We start from the raw sequence: 13,621 nt of genomic DNA, 5'->3' as shown, positions 1-13,621 counted from the left end.
TATAGAGGATGTCCACCCATCCCTCCATGGTGATGCACTGGAAGACGGTCAGAATAGCAAAAAGGATGTTGTCAAAGTTGGTAATGCCGTAGTTGGGGCCGATCCAGTATTCCTGACACACAGTGCCATTTTCACAAGTCCTCGCTGGAGCCTCCATACCACAGGGGAACTCTGCTGCCTGCTCACCTGAGACACACACACATACACACACACACACACACAACCACAACCAGGTCGGCTCTGTGCGCTAACATGCAAACACAGTAGCTCCCAGAACTATAGGCTTTAGATCAGCACATAATTTATATAAACTCTACATATGTTATAAGTTATAGCAGTTACACAAAACAAAGGTGACTAAGATTTCATAGCGATGTGCATTGTGCATACAGTGGGGGAAAAAAGTATTTAGTCAGCCACCAATTGTGCAAGTTCTCCCACTTAAAAAGATGAGAGAGGCCTGTAATTTTCATCATAGGTACACGTCAACTATGACAGACAAATTGAGGGAAAAAAATCCAGAAAATCACATTGTAGGATTTTTAATGAATTTATTTGCAAATTATGGTGGAAAATAAGTATTTGGTCACCTACAAACAAGCAAGATTTCTGGCTCTCACAGACCTGTAACTTCTTCTTTAAGAGGCTCCTCTGTCCTCTACTCGTTACCTGTATTAATGGCACCTGTTTGAACTTGTTATCAGTATAAAAGACACCTGTCCACAACCTCAAACAGTCACACTCCAAACTCCACTATGGCCAAGACCAAAGAGCTGTCAAAGGACACCAGAAACAAAATTGTAGACCTGCACCAGGCTGGGAAGACTGAATCTGCAATAGGTAAGCAGCTTGGTTTGAAGAAATCAACTGTGGGAGCAATTATTAGGAAATGGAAGACATACAAGACCACTGATAATCTCCCTCAATCTGGGGCTCCATGCAAGATCTCACCCCGTGGGGTCAAAATGGTCACAAGAACGGTGAGCAAAAATCCCAGAACCACACGGGGGGACCTAGTGAATGACCTGCAGAGAGCTGGGACCAAAGTAACAAAGCCTACCATCAGTAACACACTACGCCGCCAGGGACTCAAAACCTGCAGTGCCAGACGTGTCCCCCTGCTTAAGCCAGTACATGTCCAGGCCCGTCTGAAGTTTGCTAGAGTGCATTTGGATGATCCAGAAGAGGATTGGGAGAATGTCATATGGTCAGATGAAACCAAAATAGAACTTTTTGGTAAAAACTCTACTCGTCGTGTTTGGAGGACAAAGAATGCTGAGTTGCATCCAAAGAACACCATACCTACTGTGAAGCATGGGGGTGGAAACATCATGCTTTGGGGCTGTTTTTCTGCAAAGGGACCAGGACGACTGATCCGTGTAAAGGAAAGAATGAATGGGGCCATGTATCGTGAGATTTTGAGTGAAAACCTCCTTCCATCAGCAAGGGCATTGAAGATGAAACGTGGCTGGGTCTTTCAGCATGACAATGATCCCAAACACACCGCCCGGGCAACGAAGGAGTGGCTTCGTAAGAAGCATTTCAAGGTCCTGGAGTGGCCTAGCCAGTCTCCAGATCTCAACCCCATAGAAAATCTTTGGAGGGAGTTGAAAGTCCGTGTTGCCCAGCAACAGCCCCAAAACATCACTGCTCTAGAGGAGATCTGCATGGAGGAATGGGCCAAAATACCAGCAACAGTGTGTGAAAACCTTGTGAAGACTTATAGAAAACGTTTGACCTGTGTCATTGCCAACAAAGGGTATATAACAAAGTATTGAGAAACTTTTGTTATTGACCAAATACTTATTTTCCACCATAATTTGCAAATAAATTCATTAAAAATCCTACAATGTGATTGTCTGGATTTCTTTTTCTCATTTTGTCTGTCATAGTTGACGTGTACACAGTAAATTCCATAGTGTTAAATATGCAGTGTCAAAGTACATTGACTCTTACAGAGTTATTACTACAACAGTTGGAGTAAGATACCGCCCAGTGTTGGTGAAAAAGTACGTTGTTAAAAGACGCAGTGTCAGACGTACTCTGGAAAGCTCCGCCCACCTACGACTCGTCTCAAACGGACCACACATTTTCACGGCGCCATTTTCTTCATGTGGAATGACTGCGGTAAGTTTCTCCTAAGCGACTATACACACATTATTTGTCATTTTAACAGAAGCAGCATTTAAGAATTACTTTATATCGTTGCTAACAGTGCACTCTAGTTGGTTTTAGGTCTTAAAATGTCGAATTTTAAAAAGGCTAACGTTAACATGTTGTGACTGACTTCTGTCCAGTCCATGTGCCAGCAGTATTAAGCTAACGTTAATTAACATTAACTGACGAACATAACGTTCAAACTAGACAATGTCAGCCCGATTTATTGTAAGTTATGTTAATACAACGTGGAGGGGGGATTGTGTACTTCTTGTTAACGTTCAGATATTACAGGAACATAGCAAAGACTAAGGGGAGTTGGCTAAACTAGCTACAGTTAGCTACGTTAGCTTGACTGGCTAACTATGTGCGGGTGGCATGGATTTATTATGTTAACGGCGGGTAGACATTAACCTTGGACACTGCTTAAGCGGTGTGCCTTTATTTTTTTCCTGGATATTATACAAAATGACTTTCGGGTTTCAAAGCAGCAGCAGTACTGTTAAAATACTTAAGCACTATCTTAGCACACACTTATGGTGTAACGTTTAGCTAACATTATTCAATTCAATGTTATTTATATTGTCAAATCATAACAAGAGTTATCTCAAGACACTTTACAGACAGAGTAGGTCTAGACCACACTCTATAATATACCAAGACCCAACAATTGCAGTAATTGTGCGGGCAAGGCGGTAACATTAATGTTACAAGGATGAAAATCAGACGTTATCCTTTTTAATGTGTTTGACAGTAACTTCAATTTAACTGGCCATTTCTGCAAAAGTGCTGATCATTTCTCAGCACTTTGGTGGCTTGAAACAATATTTTTTCTTATATTTGAGGAAATACTGCTAAAATAAGACCATCAACTTTTTAACTGTGAGAAATTGTACTGATACTATTTGCAGGGAGCATGCTGCTTAAAGCTAAACTTGGAGATGTCCAAAAATTTGTCAGAATAACTGAGCCAAATCTGAAAGACTTTTTGATTGCAGGTAAGAATTTGACAATGTTAGTAATAACTGTCTGAATTTAGCTGTTTAAAATTGATATACTGGAATATTCCTAAAATGATGGGACATGTTAAGTTCTCAGGTTTTTGGAACTGGTCCATTTTTGTACGTCTAAATTTCTTCTGTTTTGCCCTTGGTAACTACACTTTAATTGTGGATGCATTGCTTAAGGTATAGTTATGATGCTACAAAAAAAAACATTTTAATCACTTAATAGTGTTTGTTTAAAACCTATTTTATAGGGTAAGGTAGGTGTACACAGTGAAATTATTATATAAATAATGATTTACTTTTGTTTACACAAGCTTTTATCCCTGTTTTTTCTAGCATTTGCAAAGTTTGGTGTCCCAGCTGTAACAGAAGGTGTGAAAATTGTTGACAGTTCAGGGACTGAATTGGATGATGATGTTTTTGAGGATATTATAAAGGATCCCTCAACTGGGGTGCTAACCATCAAATATGACTCAGGTTTGTTTCAGTTAATTAGACTAATTAATGAATACGTTATTTCTTTGTTTTATGAAGTTCATGGTGTCTATTAAATAAGTGTCTTAGATTATGAGGGAACTATATATAATTCTTTTTCTTCTAAAAATCATGGTTAGAATCTGTCTCCATGGTGGCCTCTTCTGAGCAATCCCAACCATCATCCCTTGATACCTTGGACTCTGAGGATACAGTCATTATTTCAGATAGCCCCTCCAGAAAACGCCAGAGGCTGGATACAGAAGCCAAGCAAGTAAGACAATTCTGACATTTTAAATTCTGTTCTTGAATCTGTTCTCAGAGAATTAAAATTACATTAATATACATTGTAAATTACATGGTTTCAAAACATTTTTGAAGTCCTGATTAGGGATGTCCCGATCAAGTTTTTTTAAGCGCCCTATCCGATTAAAAAAAGTATCTGCTGATATTGAGTCCTGATCAGATACTTTTATTTATTTATTGATAATACAGTGCACACTTCGAGTACATTCAAGTTATTGTCGCTGTCTGGAGGGAGTTTCTTACCATTATTGGCTTTTTCATTGGATTTTTGTAGCACTTGCAATCTTTGAGATTGGATCGGGACATCCTCTGACATCATATTAGTTTATTTCCAGTTTATTTGCAGTGGACATAACATGCAGAATTGTTATGCATTTTGTTTTAAGTTGGTGGAATCAGCTCTTACCAACAAAACCGGTGGGGAACGTATAATAAATGAATACAACCGAACCAAGTCCTTGACGGATGAAACAAGACGCAAAATGGTGAACATGCTGGCAGCTGACATGACAGAAATGAATGGGTAATTTGTTAATAGTCCTTGTGTTCTCAATCTGTAAATCTAAATCTGAATCTAAGTGAATATGACTGCACAATCCTTTCTTCTTCAATTTTGCAGTACATCTCCACCCAGACAGGTGAAAGAAATGTATGCCAAAGGAATAGTGACCTTATTCCCGTACCTCAGTGACCCATTCTCTAAGAATGGCTATGTGAGTTGCACACAGTAATAGTTGTAATGTTAAATATTATTGGAAGTTTTTGAATCCTACCAGACCATGTTGTTTTCAATGAAGTATCCATTTTTGTTATCCTTTCATCCTTCAAGGAGCATTATTATGATGGCGAGAGTGGAACTGGGTACTTGGCCTGGAGGATTAAAACTATTCAGAGAGGCACCGCCAAAGACAGGCGATCATCATTCGGAGGTAATACTGGAAAATGTATGGAACAAAACAGTTGCTAGATCAATAATTGCATTTGTTGCACTATTTCTCAGACATATAGTATAATGTGTAACTACATCCTTCAATTCTGCTAGCTCCCTCCCTCTTAGCAAATTTAAAGAAAATATGCATCAGAGACCTACAAAGGACTGTGACATAAGGGGGGGTTGCCTCGACACTGACTGGTCGAGGCAACCCCTGGCAAACTGGCCTTGCAAACTTTAGGGTGATTTAAACCAGTAGATGGCATTTTCATACATTTTTCAACCCACAAACTGCAGATTTCATAAATTGTGAAGAAATAATGTCAATATTAACACCAGCATTGATGCAGGGCTCCACACTAACTTTTTGTCTTGGTTGCACTTGTGCGCCTAACTTTTTTATTTAGGTGCACCAGCACAAAATGTAGGTGCACCCAAATTTTTTCCTTGCGTCGCCATTAACGCCACAATTTCAAGGTCACCTTTTTATCACGCTCCATATACATTCATATATATCATGTAACCACCCCCCCCCTTTGCTGTCCTCTGCCCCTCAGATGGCCAACACCTGTAATTTGGCCTTCTTCCCATTTGGCCTTGGCTAAACCAGCTTGCCACACTCCCTAGCATCAAACATATCATTCATATCATTTAGTTTACAGCTCAAAAAGTATATTTTACAGTGGAGTACTTCCTTTAAAAGTTAGCCAGGCTACTAAAACTTTTGACATGATTGAAATTTTCCCGTGTTGTGTAGAATCAGCCAAAGGATCAACTGGTGAAGACATGTCTGGAGGACCGACTGTCAGACGAGAATCCCAGTTTGTTCCAGAGACTGCCCTGACTGATGATGAGTGCAACAAAGCAATCTCACTGATGAAACATTCTGCTGATGCAGACACAATCAAGAAGAAAATGGAACTGACGTTTGTGTATCGCCGCAAAATGATCCTCGACCCCCAGCAGTCAAGCAACATACTGTCTGAGTTTCCACGTTTTAAAGACGTCAAAAGCTTGGTAATTATGTTATTTTGAAAATACTATGACAAGTGAATTGTTTTGTAAGACATTGTAGTGATACTAGCTAGCTAAACTAGCACGCAATACAATTTGATTGGCTGTCAAATAACTGAAATTGTCACCAACACCACCCCACTCCAGGTTGAACAGGATTTTGTTCTAATGTTCGGAGAGGATACCTCAAGCAAGCTTCTGGAAAGGTGGCCGGTCACGTTCAAGAAAAAGATCATCAAACAATGCAGAAAGCTTCCATCCACAAGTGAGCTTGAAGAACTCTTGCTGGCAGCTGATCCTCCTGAGGATGGCACTGAATTGGATGTTGACTTTGGTAAGATGCTTGTAAGCCTACCTTTTGTGTTGTATTGCAATATCAACATTATGTGTAAACATTTAAATATCAACATAATACTAAGAAGCTGGATCTGTGAAAGATTTACGAGTACGTTCTGTAGCAGTATATTGAACAAAACTTTTGAGATTTGACTCAGCCCTGTGGATGTTTTAGTTAGAGAACTTCTTGTGATGTAGAACTGCTGTCTGTCTGGGGGGTCTTTTGTAAAGAAAACAACGTAACTGAAGTGTGTTAACATTGAACTTGTGTTGTTACAGGTTGGGACAGTGATCTGTCATCGGTTTTACTGCTTATACACCTGATTCCACCCTCCGCTCAGGGTCGGAAGAGACCAGGAAAGGTTTCCGCATCCCAAGCAGAGAAACATCTTGTGGTATTCAAGAAGGTTTGTATTTTTTCTAATTTGTGGTATGAACACCTAATATTAGGCTACAAGTATTCATTCAATATTCATATTCAATAAGAGTAGTGTATTGGCTCTTTCTGCATATTCTACAACTACTTGGCCATTAACTACAGTTTTCCCTCATTTGTCTTCGCAGACCGGAACAAACATTCAAGAGCATCTCGATGCCATCACTACTAGCGCTCAGCCCTATCTCCTAGCTGTTGGAGTTAAGAAGAATGCAATCCACCAGTTCTTCATCATTATCGACAAGAATGCCATACCTTGCAGGTCAACCTCTTCTCTTGTTGCTTTTGACGAACTATTTAAGGCACATTTTGTGTTTGGCACATCCTACAACACCATGCTCCACAACATGTACACTTTCATCCAAACTACAGTGTACAGCATCGATGCTGGCAAGGTCAAAGAGAGCCCTCGTGTTGCTGAAATCAGGGCGAGGTTACTTCATTAGTGCTTGAAGTTTCTCCTCGAACATGAAGTGTTTTGTTTGTCAGGCTGAGTTATCGAGTTCAAATATGCTTGTTAGGCATTTACGATTAGTTCACGGTTACTTGCCTGGAAAAAATCTCCGGCTTAAATGTGCTCAGACTGGATGTGGCTGTGCGTTTGGTACGTTTTCTGGTTTTAGGAAACATTTAAACACAAAACACACTGAGTATATTGACCAACAGGTTGACCCTGATGTTTATTTAAGCAGCATTGGAGAGGCAGTGACCACTAATGTAGAGGAGACAGCTACAACGTCACGGACAGTTAATGAACACGAGGTAGCCACATCTACTCTGTTGAAAAAGTCCAACAGGAGCACTCTAGATATGTGTGCCTCTGCTGTTGCACAACTAAAAGCAGCTGGATTAAGTCAATCTACTGTAAATAGTTTTGTTTCCTCCATGGAAGAAGTGTTTTTTGAGATTCAAAGTCAAGCTACAGATGCAGCTTTGCAGTGCTTATCTCCACAGGAAACTGAAAATAAGAACAGAATAGAACAATCTTTGCAAAAGTTGGAAAACCCTTTCACACCCTTAAATTCAGAAGCTAAACGAAATAAACACTTCAAAGAGAAATGGGGAATCGTAGAACCTGTTGAAAAGGTGCTTGGCACAAGATTTGACAGCAGAAGAAACAAAACAACTGGGACATACGATCAGGTCGTTGTAACTGACAAGTTTGCATATATTCCTATTTTAGAAACACTAAAGGCCATTTTTCAAAACCCAGAACTTGCAGACATGTTCAAGCCCAGGCACATGCCCAAGGAAGGTGTGTATGCAGACTTGAGAGATGCCGCCTATTTTAAAAAAAGTCCCTTATTCTCTATAGAAAAAGATGCCATACAGATCCAGCTATTTTATGACGACTTTGAAACAGCAAACCCCTTGGGGTCTAAAAAGGGTATACACAAATTAGGTGCTATATACTTTACATTAAGGAATTTTCCCCCAATCTTTAATTCATCATTGATAAATATTCATTTGGGTGCTCTTTTCCATGCGCAGGACATCAAGCGTTATGGTTTTAATTTGATACTTGAGCCACTTGTCAGTGATCTTAAAGTACTCGAGACAGAGGGACTTAAAGTTCCCAGATTGAAAGATGTGATTCACGGTACCATAGTTCAGGTCACTGGTGATAATCTTGGGTTGCATGGTTTATTTGGCTTTGTGGAGTCATTTGGGGCAAGGTATTGTTGTCGTTTCTGTCTCCTTGAGAAAGATTGTTTTCAAACTGTGTTCTGTGAAGATGATCCAAAAGTTGTACTACGAACTATCGAGATGCACAAACTGCACTGTCAAACTTTACAAACAGATCCTACACTACCTCATATCTATGGTGTCAAACGCATTTGTCTGCTGAATTCACTACAGTATTTTAATACAGCCAACAATTTTTCTGTAGATATAATGCACGATATTTTAGAAGGAGTTGCTCAGTTTGAAGTCAAACTTGTCCTGCAGTACATTAAGGAAAACTTCCTAAATGCTGAACAACTGGCTGGTAGAATACATGCTTTTGACTATGGATACAATCAGCAGCGAAACCGTCCACCTAGAGTAAAGTTGTTTGATGGAAGTAATGATTTGGGGTTGAATGCTATACAGTCTTGGTGCTTATTACGTAATATGCCTTTGCTATTTGGTGATTTAATACAGTCAGATGACCAGCACTGGCATCTTCTACTTTTGCTTCTACACATTGTTAACATTGTATTTTCCCCAGTCCTTACAGAAGGCATGACCATTTACCTCAAACATTTAATCATTGATCATCATCAGCTCTTCAAGCAGTTGTTTCCTGCAATCAATCTCTTACCAAAGCATCACTTCATGATTCATTACCCTCGTAATATAAAAAACATCGGCCCAGTTCTGCACATGTGGTGCATGCGTTATGAAGCTAAACATAATTTTTTTAAGAAGCAATTAAAAAGCTTTAAAAATGTAACAAAAACATTAGCCAAAAAGCACCAAAGTTGTATGGCAATGTATCGAGAGTCCTTTAGCAAGGAAAGATTAACTTTAGGTTCGGGGAAGATGGTAACACTTAGTGAGCTCAAAGAAGGTCCCGAGATTGCTTTAAAATTTGGGTCTGTATTGTCTACCAGTGTGTTTTCTGCCAAGTGGATCAAACATCATGGTACAGAGTACCGCCGTGACTTCATTATCTGTACTGAGGTAGCATTTGAGATGCCTGTATTTTGTAAAATCAAAATTATTGCTGTGAAAGATGACTGTGTATTGCTCTGTGGAAAACTGATGGAAACAGTGTGTTTTGATTACCATTACTATGCCTTTAAGGTCAGGATGCATCCAGACAGGGTTCAAAAGGTGATCAACATTACTGAACTGTGTTACTTTAAACCTTTTGATGTTCAAATGAAGTATGGAACGACAGATTCCTCCTTGTATGTTGTTCCCTATTGCCATTTTATGGAAACCTAAGGTCAATGTTTTAAAAAGGGATTTGTATTCTTAATATATTTTAGCCTGACATAGTTGAGCTGTTAATAAAAATTTGAAATGCATTATTTTGTGGTAAGTTGTGATTTTTACTCACTTAATGGAGTATTTGGTGTAATTTGACACTAAAAAAGTGTAAAATGAATACTGCTGAGATTTATTTCCGTGACACTATACGGTGTTAGAATTTGACTCTATTTGAGCTTGTTTTTCACTGCAAGATAGTCAATTATCAACACAATAGTGTGTAACATCAACACTTATCAGAGTTATTTTAACCTTGAGTGTCAACTCCATGCAGTGTTAAACTGGACTGGAATCAAACTCAATCAGAGTTGATTTGTTATTTTAGAAGAGTAAATGATTAACTCTTCCAAGGGTAATATTTACACTCTCCAGTGTTATTTAACCTTTAGTGTAAAATTAAAATAACACTATTCAGTGTAAGCGAGTGTTAAATTTTTACTCTATTTAGAGTTAATTTAACTCTAAAATGTTAACACTATGAAAAGAGTCAAATTAACACTATTTCAGGGTGGGACCATATACACTCAGAAATAGTGTTAAATTTAACTCTTTAAGTGTTACTTTAACACTTCAAAATTTACTGTGTACCTATGATGAAAATTACAGGCCTCTCTCAGCTTTTTAAGTGGGAGAACTTGCACAATTGGTGGCTGACTAAATACTTTTTTTCCCCACTGTACCTGTATCAGTCCTGAAGCAGGTCCGGTGGAACTTGCCCATGTAAAAGTCCAGGCCGATGATGGCAAACATGAGGATAGCAAAGAAGAGCAGCATGCCAATCTGCAGCAGAGGCACCATGGCTTTCATGATGGACTTTAGAACCACCTGAAGACCTGAGAGAGAGAGCACAACATTCTCACTTTACTCTCATGTTGTAGTATTAACATTGATCATAGGAGAGATCCCAAAAGGCTCTTTAAGTTCCTTTATTTAACATTTCTGGTTATCAGAATTACATATGATGACATGAACAAAAATGTAACATATAAATACATATTTTAATTCTTAAAATGACAAACTTCCAAAGTCATTGTACTTACTAGGGATTCCAGACACCAGTTTCAGTGGCCTCAGGACCCGTACTGCCCTCAGAGTTCTCAAGTCAAAGTCTGCTCCCACTGTAGCCAGCATCCTGTTCACAATCAAACAACAGACCAGGAGATGAACAATCAGACTGACAATACTACAATCTGTACCACTATCCATCATAAACACACAATATATAATTTACATTATGAACGATTGAGGAAATTCAAGAGCTTCAATAGAACATTCTTTCCCATCTCCAAACATTACATTCCTGAAAACAATGAGGAATGATTACTTATGTATTTTTATTACCACTATCTAGCATTTCAAGTCAATGTCGAATTTCTCCTACATTCATGAAGGACTTGTATGTGATATAAATCTAAATGTCTCTGAAAAAGACGGCCTACATTGTTGCATTTGATGGCTTTCTGTCCTGTAGCCTTCTCCAAGTGAGTACCTAAGTTAATATTTTATTATAAAATGTAATTATTTATGACAATACATAACTTTTTTTGACAATACCATACTTCGACAGCCCAGTTTTACCCTAACACCGTGGTCTGAAACTCCTGGTGTGCAGGCCAAATCGGCAAGTCACATTAAGATGGCTTGCAAAGTGTTCTATAATTCCTATGTGAATCCAGCCAGAGTTAGGGTAGCCAACAATTTGAATTTTTAATCTCCTGCTATTGAGTTTAGATAGGGAAGATTGATAGATGACACTACCTAAACCATCTAAACTGGAACAACCATCTCAATAATGGGTGAAATAAGTCCTACCACTTACAGATGGGATTAGTTCAGAAAAATTTATGTTATTTATCTTTGTGTAGTGTAAGACCAATGGGCAACCAGTGAAGAACAAACACCATTGTAAATACAACCCATATTTATGTTTATTTATTTTCCCATTTGTTCTTTAACTATTTGCACATTGTTACAACACTGTATATATACATAATATGACATTTGAAATGTCTTCTTTCGGAACTTCTGAGTGTAATGTTTACTGTTAATATTTATTGTTTATTTCACTTTTGTTTATTATCTACTTCACTTGCTTTGGCAATGTTAACATACGTTTCCCATGCCAATAAAGCCCTTATATTGAATTGAATTGAGAAAGGGAGGAGTGGAGAGAGGGAGGAGAGGAGGGAGGAGGGGATTTGCAATAGCTCCATTGCTCAGCCTCTCCAATCTGAGGGAGGGGACAGCAGAAAGTATGAGGGGGAGATAGAGATATTGGTGTAGCTGCTAGTGAATCCAATTTGTAAATGCAAAAGAAAGGTTTGAGCATTACCTAAAACACAGACTGTTTTTAGAATAATACGATCATGAAGTATCCTTCATATTAACCAGAATATTATACCTTGCTTTGTGATTACTATAAAATGTATGCCACTTTAGTACTGCAACAAAGATGTGATACCCCCAGAAAATAGGTTAACATAAGGAATGTAGGAGTGGGGTCTCTGCCAGTATAGCTTAACTGCAGGGTGGGGCAACCTAGAATTGTTGTGGTTCATTCCATTAAAACTGACATTTCCTTCATTTTCTCCTGGATGTGAATTAATCACAGCCTACTAATACACTCCCAGCTGGGATTACCTTCATTACAAAGGAAAGAATTAGGAAATGAAGTGAATCCCATTTTCCCCACATCAACTAGTACATATCAGACTCTAGAAAATATATGGTACGCTGGAGAGGAGATGGCCATCATCGCTTGCTTATGGCCACTACCAGTGAAATAACCCTGTCTCCTAGCATGACTTGCCTTGCTGTTCTAATGTTCCAGACTGCAGCTGGCATCCTGAAATATAGATCACTTATCTTCAGTGAAATCAGCCTCCCAAGACTCCCTCTCCTCTCTGCTCTGATCAGAGCACTCTGCTTTTCTGCCTGCCTGCCTCCCTCCCTGCCTTTTCTGCCTGCCTGCCTCCCTCCCTGCCTCCCTCCCTTCCTTTTCTGCCTGCCTCCCTGCCTCCCTCCCTGCCCTTTCTGCCTCCCTGCCTTCCTCCCTGCCTTTTCTGCCTCCCTCCCTTCCTTTTCTGCCTGCCTGCCTCCCTGCCTCCCTCCCTTCCTTTTCTGCCTGCCTGCCTCCCTGCCTATCTTTTCTGCCTCCCTGCCTTCCTCCCTGCCTTTTCTGCCTCCCTGCCTTCCTCCCTTCCTTTTCTGCCTGCCTGCCTGCCTGCCTGCCTCCCTGCCTTCCTCCCTGCCTTTTCTGCCTCCCTGCCTCCCTGCCTTCCTCCCTTCCTTTTCTGCCTCCCTGCCTCCCTGCCTTCCTCCCTTCCTCCCTTCCTTTTCTCCCTGCCTCCCTCCCTTCCTTTTCTGCCTGCCTCCCTGCCTTTTCTGCCTCCCTGCCTCCCTCCCTGCCTTTTTGCCTGCCTGCCGCTACAGAAAATACAGAAAGCCTCAGGTCCTGGTACATGCTCCTGACTGAACCAGTCCCAGCATGAGGCAACACACTGGTATGACCAACACACTGGTATGACCAACACACTGGTATGACCAACACACTGGTATGACCAACACACTGGTCCCTGGTATGGCCTCATTTTCAGGGCTTATATTGTAGCTTTACAATATATTGTTTAACGTTCCAAAAACAGGTTTGAGACGATGAAAGTGATGACAGTGATGGAAAAAAAGTGAACAAAATGATTAAAAGAATTGAAAACAGAATGTAATTCAGTTAGACAGAGGAGATATTGACAACCCAATTATCCGGTTTAGATTAATTATCTGGTTTAGATTTCGTTTTTTCAAACTCCTTGAACAAAAGGAGTGAAATGCTGCACGGGCCTGCACCAGTGGGAAAGGTAATCAAGGCCTGGATTGGCTGAAGTTCAACACCAACCCAACCAGGTCCTATCTGAGTCTGATATCACTGGGTTTTAAGTTCTGGCTGTGTCACTGCTTCAGCCACCAGAGAGGATAAAGCAGGTG

The 13,621-nt window shown here is 39.9% G+C and overlaps 1 protein-coding gene across 1 annotated transcript; it reads left to right on the top strand.

Annotated features, from left to right (window-relative positions):
- Positions 1–1,930: 1,930 nt before the first annotated feature.
- LOC311114641 (uncharacterized protein) lies at positions 1,931–6,517 on the top strand (the record flags this gene model as incomplete). The annotated part of the gene is made up of 8 exons (XM_084189884.1): positions 1,931–2,127; positions 3,501–3,641; positions 3,779–3,912; positions 4,331–4,467; positions 4,564–4,657; positions 4,774–4,873; positions 5,633–5,855; positions 6,505–6,517. Exons 1-8 carry the CDS (start codon positions 2,112–2,114, stop codon positions 6,515–6,517), a joined length of 858 nt encoding a protein of 285 aa, XP_084046010.1. The 5' UTR covers positions 1,931–2,111.
- Positions 6,518–13,621: the final 7,104 nt, after the last annotated feature.

This window comes from Coregonus lavaretus (assembly GCF_964263955.1).
Source record: "Coregonus lavaretus genome assembly, contig: HAP1_SCAFFOLD_2205, whole genome shotgun sequence".
Lineage (NCBI taxonomy): Eukaryota > Metazoa > Chordata > Actinopteri > Salmoniformes > Salmonidae > Coregonus > Coregonus lavaretus.
Note: the sequence above shows the minus strand (reverse complement) of the source record. Positions and strands in the feature narration are given on the sequence as shown.